General features: G+C 34.0%; 1 protein-coding gene across 7 annotated transcripts in view; it reads left to right on the plus strand.

The window, feature by feature from the left end:
• BPTF (bromodomain PHD finger transcription factor) overlaps positions 1–17,830 on the plus strand; it is a 182,810-nt gene that overhangs the window by 77,968 nt on the left and 87,012 nt on the right. For 6 of the 7 annotated variants that reach the window (XM_056817277.1, XM_007482780.2, XM_056817276.1 and 3 more), the window contains exons 3-5: positions 3,059–3,282; positions 10,460–10,675; positions 11,194–11,367. In XM_056817277.1, the coding sequence (XP_056673255.1) occupies positions 3,059–3,282; positions 10,460–10,675; positions 11,194–11,367 (614 nt within the window). The remainder of the gene's footprint in view (positions 1–3,058; positions 3,283–10,459; positions 10,676–11,193; positions 11,368–17,830) is intronic. The other variant, XM_007482779.2, reaches the window with a different exon arrangement.

The following is a 17,830-nucleotide window of genomic DNA, read 5'->3' on the forward strand; positions in this document are numbered from 1 at the left end:
TCCTAGCCTATTCTGCAAGTAATTAAACTTTACAAACTTGGCTCATAGTTTGCTTATCACTAAAATGAGAGTTGGACAGTGTAGTATCTTAACCCTTCCTTAGTCTATTGTTTATAGCCCTGACCTTTTTCCTGAAGAACTGAACTTGCATTTCCAGTTGCCTACTAGACATCTCTACTGGATAGCCTGCTTTCTTCTCAAGGCCAGCATATCTAATACAGAACTTCTTCTCCCAAACTTCCTTTATTTCCCTATTGTTTTTTTACTGGTACCATTTTTCCAAAAATTATTTTTCCAGGTACTTCTGCTTTCAACTTTAATGTCATCTTATACTCCTCTTGACTATCACATATAGCTAATAATATTAAGGGTAGAGACTACTCCTACCCCTCTTTGCCTAGAAAACATTGAGTAAATGTTTATTTAATGCTGTTATTGGATCCTTTTTTTCTCCGTGATCTTGATCTTTAGACCATTCCATTATTTGTAGTCAAATTCTCTTCAATTTATTTTTATACACTATGGAAATAATAATAAACTGATGAATCAACTCATGCAGCAGGATGGATTCACAGCTTAAAGAATGCTTAAAATTAAAACCATCCAGGTACTTACTGTTAAATCATTTTTCTCTTCTATACCTTCAAGGATTTTTTTGAGCCGTTTAAAATTTTATTGATAGGATTATAGTGAATGTCTTGGCTGAGGGAAATTAAAGGTTTTTTAAAAATTATCTCACAAAATAAAAACATCATTGTCATTCTATATCACAATTTTTTCTCCATTTTAATGATTTTCTTGGCTTGACCCTTCAAAATAGATGTAATTTTTTTCTTTTTCAATGCAAGAAAAATACTGAACTTTGAGAAATAATGTACCTAATTGTATCACTCATTTAAATTCTACTGAGTAAGCATTATTAATTGTATATGGGTTTCAGAGTACTATGCTAGTTGCTTAATAATTTTATATTTTATTGGTAATTTTAAGTTTTCAGAGCTCTTTACATGTTTCTCATTTGATTGTCAGACTTTTAAGGTTGATAGGGTGGGCAGGTAGGTGATATTATCTCCATTTTATAAATAAGGAAACTAGTTTTCAGATTAATTGACTTACCCAAAGTCATATAACTGGTTTGGAACCTTGACCTTCTGATCCTTAATTCAGTGGCACTTTCCATATAGTATTTCTGTTTTTGAACATTAAAAATTTGTCTCCTAATATTATTACCCTCAGTGCTATAATATATTAGATATTCAAATTGTTGGCTTATTGTTGCTGGCTATTTACCCAATTCTTTTCTATACTCTGAGTATCACAGATTTAAAACTGAAAGATTTAGATTAGAGATTATCTAGTCTAGCTATCTCATGTTACAGAGAACTGAGGCTCCGAAAGGTTGTGACTTGCCCACGGACACAGAGGTAGGTGGTAATGGCTGACATTCACACCCTGGCCCCTCTCTGTTCAAATACAATGCTTTTCTCATTGTATTCCACTGACTATGGTTATATATTGAATAGTTTTCAGTTTTTGGCATCCCTGTTTATTTTTTAAATTAGTTTCAGGAACTTTTAGGAAAACAATAAATAATATGATTGATAAACACAGCTTGGTAAATTGGTAGGTTCTGCTTTTTAAATCTTGCAGTGTACTTAAATGATTTTAAAAGAGCTGGTCTTGAACTTGAAAGTTAGGAGGAATAAAATTATTCTTGTATAAATTATCAAGAATGACTAATCATTACATTAACTCCATTGTCAATTATACTAGTCATAAAGAGGTTGTTGGGAATAGCTATAAGAAAATTAATCTAGAATAGTAAAGAAGAAAAAAATAGCAAAATTTTAGTATAATAATTTTTTAGTCATTGATGGTTTTTTTCTATCATGTTTACTTGCAGATGTTTCTTTCTCTTGTCCCCTACTTGTCAAGCCTTCTCTTATCCCAGAGATTCAAAAAAGAAGGAAAAAAAGTTTGGCAAAACTGACCACAATATATTAGCCATTTTTGACAGCAGATGCAGTGTTCTATATCCTTGGTCCCGACCTCTGCAATGGAGGGAGGGAAGTATGTTTTCTCAATATTTCCTTGGGGCCAAATGTGGTGGAGTAAAAAAAAATAAATTGAATTTCTATGGAAAGCAGGAGACAATTTTAAAAGGTGTTTTTCTAGTCAAAACCTAATGTGGCTGACTAGAACATTAAGCTAGTGAATCTTAACTTTTTTGGAGTTTTAACACTGCTTTATTGAATGTTTGACCTAATTCACTTTTCCTTTCCAAAAAATGTTGAGTGATATAAACCTTGAGGACCTGCTAAATAATCTTTTATTCACTGCCTTCCTACCACAGAAAAGAAGAAAATATTTTGCAAATGCTTCTGTGAATCTGGCACAAGACTATAATTTACTTTGTTAAAGAAAGTCTGTATTGTGCTTATAGGGATGGATACTGCTATCCCAAGGTGAGAGCCACCCCTCCATTTATGTTACTATGTATATTTATACATAATTATGGTGAATGAAAAGTTTCAATTGAATATCTTTTCAATTAACTAGAGCTTATTTCTTCCCCAAACTCCCTTTAAAAGGTGTTAAAGCTTTAAATTTTAAATTCTTTTTAATAGTTTAGGTTTATTAGAAATATTAGAGGCTATTGAGGTGTATAGGGCTATTTGCAGCAGATTGATGAAGATTTTTTTTTTAATTATTATTGTCTTCTGTTTAGGATTTTTGTTGTCAGAGCCTGATATTCTTTTGTTTGCTTTCTTCTAGCATTCCCTTTTTTACTTATTTTCGGCTTCTGATTTTTTGTGGATTTGAGATTTGTGTGTGAAATTAGTATAAATATATTCTGTGCAAGGGACTGATCAGGCATAAATAACATTCATGGATTTTGTGTCATCTGTTCTGCCCCCTCAAGGCCTCCCCCTTTTTGTTTTTCATTTTCCTTCCTTCGTACTTTTCCAAAGATAGAGGAAGTTTCCTAAATGAATGAATTATCACATAAGTATGCTGTTAGTGTATATGTTAAGACTATTTTATATTTTTCTTACAGAGAGGAAGATTCAGAAAATGAAAAGGACAAGAAACTTTGGTACTATAGCACAAAGGTCCAGTTGGCAGAATTAATTGAATGTCTAGACAAAGATTACTGGGAAGCTGAGCTTTGTAAAACTCTAGAAGAAATGCGTGAAGAAATTCATCGGCATATGGATATAACTGAAGACCTGACTAATAAAGCACGTGGAAGTAACAAATCCTTCCTGGCTGCTGCAAATGGTAAGAGACTTACCTGTTACATTCAAAAACCTGTTGATAATGTAATTTCATTATAAAACTTTGAAAGTGAAGTATCAAGTATTTTCCTTTGTTTTACTACATCACTTTGTATTTTCTTCCTTGATAATTCCTTGATAATAGTGTAGATTAAAGGCATTATATAAAATTATGTCTTTTATTATGCCTGGGTACTTAGTGATACTCTGTAAATGATTTCTAATAGTAATTATTATTTTAAAGTAAATGAAAAGGTTATGTAAATATTTGATATTGTTCTTTTTTTAAACCTGTTTCACTTCAGCTGTACATTATGTGTATACTCAGCATCTAATAATATTGGAGTGGGCACAAATAGAAAGAAATTGGTGTAAAAATTAGATAATCTATTTACAACTGAATTTTTATGATGGTGATAGTTGGATAAAAGCTCTAAGTTTAATTTTTTTTTTTTAAGGATATTTAGTTACTCAGATTCAGTGGAGTGTGAGTTATAATGTATCCTGATTTTTGTGTAAATTTTTTTGAGTACATGTGGAATTTCAATAAAAACATTTCTAAGGTAACATGTTTATCTCTAAATTTTTCTATCATTTCCATTCTGCCAAATATTTACATTTGTTAAATGATTGATTACATTTAATACCATCATCAGAGTCAATTGGACTATTAGATTTGGAGTCAGGAGATTGAGATTAAAGCTCCAGGCCTGCCACTCAATAGCTATGTGACTATGACAACTCAACTTCTAATAGCTTTGATCTCTAAAATATAGTTTACTACTATATTGTTCCAAATATAAATTCCCTCTGAATTTGTAGAATGAAATCTATCGGGGTGGATACACTTTGAAATTTTAATATTTATTTTGCTTATTATCTTTGATTATCACTTTTATTGCCATTTCTATCAGAATGATAATTATGGGGCTTACTTATAAGCTACATTCAGGGGAAATGAAGCCTATTTTCAAACTCTTACTTTCTGCCTTATAAGACTGTGATAGTCAGATGAAGTGATGGATGTAAAATGCTTTTAAACTAGAAATAGTTTTGTTTAGCTTGTGATACCCTAAGAGTATTTATTGTGAGGGACAGCTAGGTAGTACAGTAGATAGAGCCGCAGACTTGGAATCAGGAGGACCTGGGTTCAAAACTGGTCTTAGATATTTCCTAATTGTGTGACCTTGGGCAACTCACTTATCACCAATTGCCTAGCCCTTACTGCTTTTCTGCCTTAGAGTTGATACTTAGTTACTTAGATATTTAGAAGGTAAGGGTTAAAAAAAAAGTTTATTGTGTTTGTCATATGATTACTGTTTCATACTAATAGTTCACATGTATATAGTACAGTGCTTTAAGATATGAAATATATATTCCACACAACCCAGTGAATATCTAATGTAAGGAGTTTTTCTTATTGGACTGATGGAAAGCCTGGGTTTCAGGCGAGTGTGACTTGTTCATGACCAGTCTCATCAGTTCTTGACTGAAGTGACTAGTTAAGCTTAGTTCTCCAGATTTTTAAGTCTTATACTGTCTCTCCACTCCATGTTGCCCCTGAGTATGAGCACTTTTCATAGTAAATGGTGTAAGGGTTCAAATTAATGGTTTGACAAATATGAGTTATAAAGAGTTTGATGTGGTCGCCATTTATAAAATATTAACTCTTAAGTCAGAGCAGCTCTTAATAATTTAGTTTAATAAAGATATAGTAAAAGAGAGAGATGTAGGAAAGAAAGTAGAAAATATTGTCTAGCTCTATAATTGCTGTCCAAAGAAGTCCAGCTCACCACCCTGCAAGTCCCAATCTCTCCGTGGCGTTGTGGTAGTCTCTTTAGCCAAAAGCCTTGATGGTGTCTTCAGCAAAGGTTCCACCAGTGCAAGCCTCTTCCTTCAGTTCCAGTCACTCACTCAGCAAGCCTCTCCAGAGCAGAAAGTTCCAGTCACTCACCCAGCAAGCCTCTCCAGAGCAGAAAGTTCCAGTCACTCACCCAGCAAGCATCTCCAGAGCAGAAAGCTGCAGTCCAGAATGAGTCCAGGAAAAGGTGACTGCCTCCAAGAATCTCCCTTCAGCTCAGCTCACCAAGGCAGAATGAATCCAGGGGAAAAAAACCCAGACCTTGTTCTGTCTTGCCTTTTATGTCCCTTTTCCCACATCACTTCCTGTCTCTCCCCCTCTTCATAGGAACCAGTCACTGCCTTTAAATTTGCATAGCACTGCCCAAAGGGTGGTGCTTATGGCCTTTGGGGTTGAGAGCTTTTTCTATTAGTGATTTACTCAGTGTTAAGTAGGGGTACTTTAAGTTCTTAATTGATTAACTCAAAATAGACAAAGAGTTTTAAATTCTCTTTCACATTGGACAGGATTTCTCTGCTTAATAAAAAGAGTTCGTAGTACACAGTTTTCAGTAGAAAATTGTTAAATGTAAACTGGCTTTGTTTTGAAACATTTAAAATATTCCTTTAGGAAATACTTTTATCATAGACACATATAGACCTAGAGAGTGGGAAGGAACTTCAGAGTCCGATGAGTTCAATTCTTTTATTTTAGATAGTAGATAAGATTCTAAGGCCCTTGGAAATTAAATAACTAGCTCAAAGTCACACAGATACTTAATGTCAGATGTGGTATTTGAACCCAGGTCCTCTAATTCCAGAGTCATTGCTCTTTTACACTATATTATATGGCCTCACATATAGTCTTTAACCAAATAATTTAGCCCTTGAATTTACTTTTGTGGAGCAGGGATAACAATAATTATTTTGGGGATAAAAATCTTTTTGGGAGGAAAAAAATCCCTTACTTCAGAAAGAAATAGATGCTCACTTTGCTTTCTTTTTCTGGTCCTCCATGATTTTATTTCCTATTTCATTAATTTTACTTTACAGGAATAAGTGGAAATGGATTTAGTACCAAGGAATATATTAAAAACTAAATTTGCACAATTATGATAATTTGAACAAAAGACCAGAGAATATGATTTTTGTTTTGTTGAATTGAAAATAAGCATTTTTTCATAAATGATGACTCTCCTTATGGGATCCTCTACTTGGTAGAATTTTTTGATAATCATTTTGATATCATGTATTTGAAGACCTGTTTCTAGTGCTGATCTCCTTAAATTAGTTGAATATGTAAAAAATACTTGTAATTGTCATAACCAGTTTTTTTAATCCAAACCAGAATATTTGAGAAATCTGCTTTGTTTACTACCTAGGGAATTTCTGAAGATTCTTGATTTTAAGTGAAAGTTCAGAAAACCTGGAGTTTGTTTCCCAGAGGAAACTTAGAACAAATTAATGGAGTCAACTAGTTCATATTCAGAAAAAGTAAATCCTGTCTTCTCCATTACAGTGATCAGTTTTGCAAGTAGAATAGGCTCATCAAAATAGCTGTTTAAATAGACTTTCTTAATCAAAAACAGTTTAAAAATTGATTCCAGCTTTCTACTAAAATATGTTCCAGGAAACTGGGTTGAAACTAAACTATAAACTATGCATTTTTTCTCCCATTTAGCTTGAAGTTAACTTCTTTTATCAATAGGTGGCAGTCTCAGTAAAGAAAAAAGTTTGGTATGGACAACTAGCCCTTCAACTCAGCAAAAGCATGATTACTTTTTTTTTTTAACTCTTACCTTCCATCTTAGAATCAATACTGTATATATTTGTTCCAATGCAGAACGGTGAGGGCCAGGCAATAGGGGTTAAGTGACTTGCCCAGGGTCGCACAGCCAGAATGTGTCTGAGGTCAGATTTGAATGTAGGACCTACGGTCTATGTCTTCTCAATCCACTGAGCCACCCAGCTACCCCCATAAGCACTTTTTAGGAACCACTGAATGAACAAAAATTGAGGCACTGTATGGTGTTGTTGCCTGGGGCACTGTATTGTTAAGAGTTTGACTCATGATTACCATTCTGGCATTGGTCTAGAGGACTGTGAGATCAGGTCTCTGTTTCCATCTCTGTCTCTCCCTTTCTCTCTACCTCTCCTCCCCGCCCTCTCTCCTCCTCTCTATCTTTCTCCTTCTCCCTATCCTTCCCTATCCCCACTCCCTTTTCCCTCCAGAAAACATTGTGGTCATTAGGAAATCTCTAGCCAGAATATATAAGTATGCCTCTAAATTAGGAATTTTTACAGTTTACAGATTTACAGTTTTTGTTTGAATATGGTGAAGTAGGAGGAAGAATAGTCTTATCTTAGAATAAGAGAAGCTGATAAAAGAATAATTATAATTTGAGAGAGACATAAAGACTTAGGAGAAAAGGAATGAATTGAGTAGGCATTTTTCTACATTATGGTGTTTGGGAAATGATAGTAGATATATACAAAAGTTTAGTCACTGTGGCATTGAGCTTTTTTATTTCTATAGATCATAGTAAATATGGAAGTGAGAGATACTGTGACTAGATCACACTGGTGTTTAAGTTAAGGAAAGTAAAGGAACAAGATGAAAAAGAGAGTTATAGGGTGGAATAACAAAGCATAGCTAACACATTTTCTAATGCCCTTGAGAGCTCAAAAAGTTTATATATATATTTGGTTATGGCTATGCAGACCTGGCACTAGAACCTAAATTTCCCAAGTTTGAATCTTAGTGATTTCTGGAGCGTCTTTAGTTTGAAACCATGACTATCTGTTAATGAAACTCCATCAAATCTTCATTTGGCTCTTAGTTCTGTCACCTCATCCATACCTCAAGTTGAGAAGCATTGACATCAATGAAGGCAAAACAACATTAGATGAAATTGATTGATCAAAGGAGAAAAATCTGAAATAAGAAATGAGACAGTCTTGTTCTTTGTAAAAATTGTACTCTTCTCAATTTTCATGCTTGCTAAAAATTATAGGGGAAAGTAAAGAATGGTAGAATATCTTGAGTAAATCCTGGCCTGATTGAGAAATTTATAGTTAGAATTAATTTGAGCAACGCTGAGCATTTTCATTAAGTCAGATATTCCTTGAACTTCACTCTAGAGACTTTTTTTTAAACTTCCATCTTTTTGCATTGTATGAGTGATGTTTAAAACTGTCTATAGTGATTATGCATAGACTGCAAACTCAGAAGAACTCAATCAGCAAATAGATTAGCTATCTTAGCAGACTGCCTATAGAAATTGCAATCTAACTGGTTTTATTAAAGTTAATGTTCATTGCTTATAAGGCATTACAAACATAAATGAATGTCATTTAGAGTTTATTTTGCTTTCTGTGATACCTGAAGCAGAAAGGGCATGAACAATTAAAATTTTTTTTAATGTATTTATTCATTGATTTAGAATATTTTTTTCATGGTTACATGATTCATATTCTTTCCCTCCTCTCCTTCCACCCCTCTCCCATAGCCAATGGACAATTCCACTGAATTTTACATGTATCATTGATCAAGACCTATTTCCATATTATTAATATTTGCAGTAGAATGTTCATTTAGAGTCTTTATCCCCATCCAACTATGTCATCAGGCAGTTGTTTTTCTTCTGTGTTTCTACTCCCACAGTTCTTTTTCTAGATCTGGATAGCATTCTTTCCCCTAGGTCCCTCAGAATTGTCCTGGATCATTGCATTGCTGCTAGTAGAGAAGTCTGTTACATTCGATTGTGCCACAGTGTATCCGTCTCTGTATATAATGTTCTCCTGGTTCTTCATCAATTCCTGGAGGTCATTCTAGTTCACAAGGAATTCCTCCAGTGACATGAACAACTTTCAATGAGTCATTGCAACTCATGATTGTGCTGTAAAAACTAAAATATGAATTTCCATATATTAATATCTACATCAATAATAAATCCAATAAACATTTATTATTAAGTATTTACTATGTTTTAGCACTGTGCTAAATGCTGGAGATACAATTAGAAAAAGAAAAACAATGCCTGCCCTCAAGAAACTTATAACCTAATGTCATGATGATTTCCTGCTCTTTCTTCCTTTTGTAATATTTTTTAAACCATAATTAACTATTTTCTAACTAATCCTTGTTCTCCTTGGTGTTCACAGAGTGCTGAACTTGAAGCAAAGAAATTCTGAGTCCATGTGACCTTGGACAAGTTACTTAACTCCTTTGGGCCTCAGTTTCTTTATCTGGAAAATGAAGGGACTGACCTTGATGACTTTAAAGGCCCTTCCCACCCATAACTCTATGATCCCTTCTAGACTCTTCCCTAATTCTCTGTCATTGTGTAATATAGTATCCAATGATATTTGAAATGAGACAGAAAAATCATTTAATTAAAGAATGTTAGAACTCCTTCAGGAGCCATAGAAATTATTTAGGCCTGTCTAATTTTACAGATAAAAAAACCCAAGGTTCATAGGAGTTGTAGATTATGTAAAATCACAGAACTGGAACCAAGGCCTGTTTACTCATGTTCCAGGACTTTATTCCTCACGTTTCTGATAATTTGAACATCTGTCTTAAGACAAACAATTTTACTACAATTTTAGGAATTAAATTAGGAATATTTTCTAGTCAAAACAATTTTATTCCAGGGAAAATAGAACTTATGGCTAATACTTTTATCTTAAAGATAGGGAGATGACTGGATTAAATTGTGCATTTTAAAACTGACAGTGTTTGTATATTTATTTAAAAGCATTCATATAGAATATCCCAAAAATCAGTGAGTTTTTTTGCTTTTAAAGCTTTAAAAACTTAAAACTGCACAAAAGTTTTGGGGACACTGTGTGGACATTCAATAATTGTTTTCTCCTGAAAACTACTGACATTTTCTAACACTAATACATTTTACACTTGTTTTACTACTTTTTTTTTTAATCCTTCCATTTTAGAATCAATACTCTGTATTGGTTCCTAGGCAGAAGAGTGGTAAGAGCTAGGCAGTGGGGATTAAGTGCTTTGCCAAGGGTCACATAGCTAGGAAGTATCTGAGACCAGATTTGAACCCTAGGACCTCACATCTCTAGGCCTTACTCAATCCACTGAGCCACCCAGCTGCCCCCTTTGTCTTACTTCTTCTGTAACTTATAAAAGAATTTCTACAAACTAACCATTGTATAACAAATTTGTGAGTATCACTGATTTTCTGCTTTTAGCTGTCATTTTTCTCACATTATTTAACTTTTTTCCTTTAAAGCAACAACAAAGCTTATAGCATTTTATGTATATTTTTAGTGTGGCTAGTTTAAATTTGTATTTTGAACTCTTTGCTATTTAGATGAAATTTTGGAAGCTACCAAATCCAAAAAAGGAAGTGACATTGAAGATGCTAAAAGTCCAGTTCCAGAAGAAACAGACAAGGAAAAAAATGAATCTGAAAATAACAGCCAAAAAGATTCTGAGAAAAGCAAAGAAGAGCTTTCAGATCAACCCCAGGAAAAAAATAAAGAAGAAAAAACATGTGGTGGTGATTCTGAAAAAGGAAAGCCAGAGGGTAAATAAACTACTTGGTTTTTAAAAGCTTTATATCAAAAAATGTTATATATAAAGCATTTTTTCCCTGAAGAATTTATAAGAAATGCACAATTTTTTATAGCCACTTAAAATTATATTGGTAGAATTCATATATTTTAAGTATTTCACTAATTGGTAATGAGTAAAACAAATATAACAATGTATTTGCTCAAAGTTCCTTCAGTTTTTCAAGCCAACATTTCCTTTTCATGCAATATGGTTCTGAAAATAGAAAATATTTTTAACATACATTATGTTAAAGGAATGAATGATTTGCTCGTTTTTGTCATATTGTATTAACTTCTTGAATGTGTTGACTATGTGAATAATCTATTGTTTAAATAATGTACAACAGCATTGTCAGCAAGTGGTTAATGGTGAAATGTGTGGATCATTGATAATCCATTTTTAAGCAGTTGATTTTCTTTAGGTGTAGCCAGTCCTACCAAAGGAATTTTAAAGAATATCTTTAAAGTTTTGTTGTGCATTTTACTGTAGAGCCAAAAGATGTTGGGGATAAAGGTAACACTGGCGACAACACAACAAATACTTCTTCAGGAGAAACTAGTCCCCCTGAAGGGAAGAGCACAGTTGGGTCCCCCTCAGAAACCCATGATAGCAACAACATGGCAGAGAAGAAGGTGGCTCCTGAGCTACCCCAGGATGTACCAGGTACAGAGGGCAGTGTATCAGTGCCTCTGTAATGGGGAGGGGAGAGGGGTGTTTTCATCTAAAACCACCTATAGAACTTGTTTTATTCATGCTTCTTGTTTATAGTGCCATCCTGGACTGCTATGTTGTCACCTAACATTTAGAATGTAATAATGGTTTTATTATTAGTGCTTATTATGCCATTCATGCTTTTCAAATTTTAATTATTTTTATTTATTTCATAATCATTTACATATTCCTTCATCATCAAAGTAGTTATTGGCATACTAATAACTGTTAAATGACTTAACTTTTTTAGTTCTTTATATACTAACCCACAAATTTTGTGTTTGCATGTGTTTAGGTGGGTTTTAAAGATTTCAAACCAGGATACTAGTACAAAAATCCTTAAAATATAACAAGTCCTTTTTAAAAATACCTTAAATTTTTGCATAAAGGCCCTAATTTTCTGAGGAAAAGTTTAAGACGTTCAACTACTTTAAGCTTTTTTCGTTAAAAGCATTCTATTGTATCATTTTCACATTTAAAATATTTGTTTTCAGGAATTTGTTGTCAAATATATATGAGAGTCGGGCCCAGAGATGGGAGGCACTGGGTTTAGATATGACCATTGTGAACTTTTAAATTACTCCACCCTACTTAGATAAAGTTGTAATCTCCTGATTGAATAATCAAAGCACTAAGTTCTCACCTTATAGTGAAGCTAGAACTTTAAGCTAAGTCTACTTTTAGATCTTAATACAAAAAGATGTTAAGTCACTATAGAGGTTAAATTAATCACAAAAAGGTCAAGTAACTGACAAAAGGTAAACTTAAAGAAGTGTTAAGTAACTCAAAAGATATAATCTAATCAAAGAAGATGAGAACTAAAAGTATGGGCACTCCTGGAGAAAGCCTTTGATGTGATTGGTAGATGTGAAAATTTAGAGGAGGAGACACAAGGGTAAAAGGTCTATATATTTGGGATTTTTCGGCTCTCCAGGACTATCCCTGATTGACGATGGAGAGTTAGCTGAGAGCAATGTGCTGAGCTTTCGGCGTCTTAGCGTAGCTACAAGCTATTGTCCATTTTGGTGGTGAGTTTCTGGCTGAGTTTCCTCCTTTACTTTTCCAACTTTATCCCCTTAGAAGCCTCTAATCTTCTTCACAATAATAATCTTCAGAAATCTAGAGGTGGGGATTTTAAAACTCCCCCGGCACAGGCCAGGCAGGAGAATCCTATATCCTCTTCCCTCCTTCTCCTTAAATTCCCTCCCTCTATATTAATTAAATTACCATAAATTTTCCAGACTGACTTGGGTATTTTATTTGGGATTTTCCCCGGCAACCAATTAACTCTAGATTTTAAGTCAGAACCCTAAAATTGGTTTTATACCTTCAGACCCTTCCTAGCTGTGTGACCCTAGACAAGTCACTTAACCCCAATTGCCTACCCCTTACTGCTCCTTTGCCTTGGAACCAATATATTCTCTTGATTCTAAGGTAGAAGAAGGTAAGAGACAGACAGAGATATTTAGGGTTTTATTTCTTTTTGGAAAAATATTTTAGAATATTTTCCCATGGTTACAAGATTCTTGTTCTTTCCCTAACCCTAACCCATCTCCCTCCCATAGCTAATGCACAATTCCACTGGGGTTTACATGTGTCATTAATCAAGAACTATTTCTATATTATTGATATTTGCACTAGCATGATCATTTACAGTCTATATCCCCAATCATATTTCCATCAACCCATGTAATCAAGAAGTTGTTTTTCTTCTGTGTTTCTATGAGAGAGACAGAGACAGAGAAGAATAGGGATGCTCACACTTTCAATGGATAAATTTGGATTGTGTAGATAAGAGTCTAGACTGTATAAAAATGGAACCTATTGTGATTCCTGACATGACCTCAGATATCTAAATGCAAAAGTACAAAGTATGAGTAACAAGCAAAAAGATATCATGACTCAAAGAAGAGAATTTAAATCAAGTTTCATTGGAACTTGGTAAGATGGAAAACCTATGACTTGAATAAGACTGTAGAAGAGCCTATTTCATTCAAAAGAACCAGGTAAATGGACAGAATGGATTAGCATTGTACGGTAGGGAATTCATCACCAAGAAAGAAAGAGAATGGTGGAAATTGTTAGATTAAAGATCAGCAGAGAAAGTATGGAAGCTTTACTATCATTGGTGTTGGGACAAAAGTAAAAGTCAGATGAGAAGTTTCAAGAAGCAGATGATAAGCCTGGTAGGGAGACATGATCTAGTAGTTATGGAAGATTTCATTTATCTAGAATATCTCATTTTGCTTATGGATTCTTTATCAAGGAGAATATTTTTGAAATAAAACAAAAGTGGTTAGTGGTAAATTAAAGCATGTGATAAGTAGGGAGCTAGTAAGAGTTGCCTTCATTGAGATCAAGTCACTAGACTCATATAGTTGACATTCAAGAGTACTTATTGCTGCACCCTTTTTTCAATGATCTCGGGAAGATGATGGAATGTGGGAGGAGAAGCACACTACTCAAAAAAGATAAATTACTTGATTTTCAAAAAATGGGACAGAACTTTCTGTAAACCATAGGCTTATAAGCTTGACCTTTTTTTCCTACAAGTATCTAGAACATAACTAACATAACATAAAGGCATAACTAATGGACATATATAAAAAGAAGTGATCGCAAAAAGCCATCCTAGCAAGAGTTTCACATGAAGAATTTGTTATGCCAGACTAAACATGTCCTTTTTGGACTAGGTTACTACATTGGTAGCTAAGTAAAATATTATAGATAACTACCTAAAGTCAATCAATCAACATTTATTAAATGCCTACTATGTGTCAGGCATAATGCTAACCACTGGAGATACAAAAATGAGATAAAAGTCCTTACTCTCAAGGAGGTTGCAGTTTAATGAGGGATACAACATGTAAACAAATCTATACACAGCTACCTACACAATAAATAGGTAATAATTAACAGAGGAAAAGCACTAGAAATGAGAGATTGGGGAAAGTTTCTTACAAAAAAATTGGATTTTAGTTAGGACTTAAAGGAAGCCAAGGAAGCAAATAGTCAGAGTTGAGAATTTTGTTGATATTTTACAAGAGCATTTAACAAATTAATAGTTTGATGTCAGCTTGGAAGATATCCCTGGGAACTCTACTAATGCACCCCAGGGAACTATATTTTATCCTATGCAGGTTAATATATTTATCAATTACTTGAGTAAAGGCATGGATGTCACATCTATCAAATTTACAAGTGACACAAAGTTGGGGAGATAATTAGCACAATGGATGATAGAGTCAGAATTCAAAAAAGTCTTGACAAGCTAAAACATTGAACTAATGTCTAATATGTTGAAACTTAATTAGGGGACAAATATTGCTGTACAATCAGATTTTTAAAATTAACTTCATAAGTACAAGTTGGGATATGTATGTCTGAATATCAATTTGTTAGTAAGATATGTATAAATTTTAGTGGATTGCAAACATTGTGAGTCATTAGTAGGTGTGATAACTAAATTAGCTAATTTGACCTTAGGATGTATCCAGAAGCAAAGTAGACCTAATAAAGAAAGTTATAGTCTTAATGCTCTCTGCCATAATAACACCATATCTAGAGCATTGGTGTCAGTGTAGACACCAAAATACAAGCTATAAAGGGTCCCATGGAGAGCAACCAGGATTGTGGAAAGCTTCAACATCTTACTATAAGAGAACAGACTATTTATTTTGAAGAAGAAATGTTTGAAAAGCTTTCATGTTGAAGAAGGATTGTTGTCCTTTTTAGCCTATAAAGACAGAATTAGGAGAGATGAACAGAAATGTGTAGAGGGAAATTTAGACTTTAAGACCTTTCTAACATTCAGTTATCTAAAATCATTCTGTCAGTAAAAATTATTAAGTGTTAATTTGAAAAAGATGTAATTTCATCAGATGAATAGTTTTCAACCTGCTGAGTTTAAAGTATTTGTTGGCAAATCAGTTTGAGATGTCCAAAATCTAGAAATGTGAGTTTGTAGGTTGAGAGAGATTAGGGCTATATAAGAAGATCTGAAAATATCAGTGTGGATATTATATTATAATGGAATCCATGGAAGTTGATGAGATTACCAAGTGAAATAGTATAGAGGGAGCAGAAAAAAGGTTCTAGGTCTGTGTCCTAATGGACACTCACAATTACTTAATGTGACCCGGATGAAGATCCAGCAAATGACGTGAGAAATGGTTAGATAGATAAAAGGAGAACAAGGAAAGATTACTGTCACAGAAGCCAAAAAGGTAATAACAGTGTCCAAAGCTGCAGAGAGGTCCAGAAGGATGAGGATTGAGAGAAGGCCAGTAGATCTATTGATTAAGTAACTCTGAAAAGAGCAGTTGAATAAATAGGTTGGAAGCCAAACTGTAGAGAATTAAGAATGTAAGGAAAGGAAATGAAGACACTTATTGTAGATGGCCTTCTCAAGAAGTTGCACTTCAGAAAGGAAGGTAGATTTTTTTGAAAGTGGAATAGACATAGGTGTATTTTTAGGCATTTGAAAAATAGCCAATAGGCTGGAAGAGATTGAAGATCAGTGAGAGGGAGATTCATAGAGGAGGCAATCTGCTGGAAAGGAGGGGATGATAAGATGGGATCATTTGTCCATGTAGAGAAGTTGTGCCTTTTTTGAAGAGAAGACCAACTTTATGCCAGTCCAGAATGAAGGAAGAAATGATGATGAAAACATTTGATTGAGATTATTAGGAGTGGAGAAGATTGGACTTCTCAGCAGATAGCCACAACTTTTTCACTAAAATATGAGGCAAGGTTCTCTGGGAGAAGGAGCAGTAAGATGTTTAAGGAGGGATGAAAAGATTTGGATGAGCCTCCAAGGTGAGTGGAATAGGGAGGGAAAAAAGGATTGCTTTGCTACAGTGTACTTAGTATATATACCCTGTTAACATTGTGTCCCTCAGATATTTTGTCATCTGAATCTAGAAGGCAGAACTGGAACTAACAAATATAAGTTATAGAGAAGCAGATAGATTCAAAGTAAATAAGAGCTTTCTAACAAAGCTAATCCAGCATGATATGGGCAGTCTATTGGATGGTGAATTATAGGAAGACAGAGGTCATTTTATTTAATCTTTTTTTCTTCTAAGTGTCTATTATTTCCTTTTGTATCTATGTTAAAAAAAAATATGAACCTATGATTTCTAAGAAAGGAATTTGGGGAGGAATTGATCTCCACCAATGCAGCTGCTCTTCAACTAATACAATTGTCTAGTGCACTTAAGAGGCTAAGTAAATTTCCTTGTAATTTATCAGAAACACTCCCTGAACTCAGATGTTCTCTGCTATGTTCATTGCTCAAGTAATAGATGCACAAGAAATAGGTTTATTAAAATTCTATTTTGGAGCTGTAAGCCCTTTCCTTGTTTTTGGAAATGTTCAAAATGGGACTGAACAACAATATGTTTGATTTTCTGGAGGTATGCATATATATATACATAGAGATGCAAAAGCAGGAAAACAGTGGAAAGTAAGGAAGAGGTGAGAGAAGAAATGAGTTATGTTGATATTACTTGTATGTCACAGCCAACTTCATGGAGGAAATAAAGTTTAATTTCTGATAGAAACAACAAAATGTACACAGAGGCAAATTGAGTAATTATAAGGAACATGGTGTGGAGAATGTGCTAGATTTGGAGTCAGAAGTCCTTGATTTGAATGCTGGCTCTGCTGCTTATTGCCTTTGCATTTTGAGCAAATTAACTTTCTGAGCCTCAGTTTTCTTTTCTGTAAAAGGAGTTAAATCAGATAAATGAAGGTGTGTTCCAGATTTAAATCCATGATGCCATAATCTGATTGAGGTCATCTGTTACTTGTATATATGTGAGAAGTCTTGCTCCACTAAAAACATCATCCAGCAATTCTTATTTTACTTTACTAAGATTTTCACCTCTCAGAAGTTAAATGTGATGCAAAAGAAATTGCTTTTCCTGACCCCAGTTCTAACCAGGAGGAAGTGCTAGTTAATAAAGTCAAAATAATTAGCTCTTTGGCAGAAAGTGACTGTGTCATCTTAAAGTTCATGATAACAAAGGAGACAGAAGTTTACATGATGGCACAAATTTTAGTGCATTTTTAAGCTACTTAAATTCTAGCTGCATAAAACTGCATTAAGACTTAGGACACTATATATGATTTAGTAAAAAAAACTTGGTCAGCAAAAGGGAAGATGTCAAAGAGACTCTTAAAATAATTCTAAAAATACAATTGAGAGGGGTAGCTAGGTAGCACAATGAATAAAGAGTCAGGCTTGCAATTCAGAAGACCTGGATTCAAATTTGGCCTCAGACACCTCCTAACTGTGTGACCCAGAACATGTCACTTAACTCCAATTATCTAGCCCTTCCTGCTCTTCTGTCTTAGAATTGATTCTAAGGCAGAATGTAAGGGTTAAAAAAAATGCAATCAAGAATTATCT

The sequence above is a fragment of the Monodelphis domestica genome, chromosome 2 (genome assembly GCF_027887165.1).
Source record: "Monodelphis domestica isolate mMonDom1 chromosome 2, mMonDom1.pri, whole genome shotgun sequence".
Lineage (NCBI taxonomy): Eukaryota > Metazoa > Chordata > Mammalia > Didelphimorphia > Didelphidae > Monodelphis > Monodelphis domestica.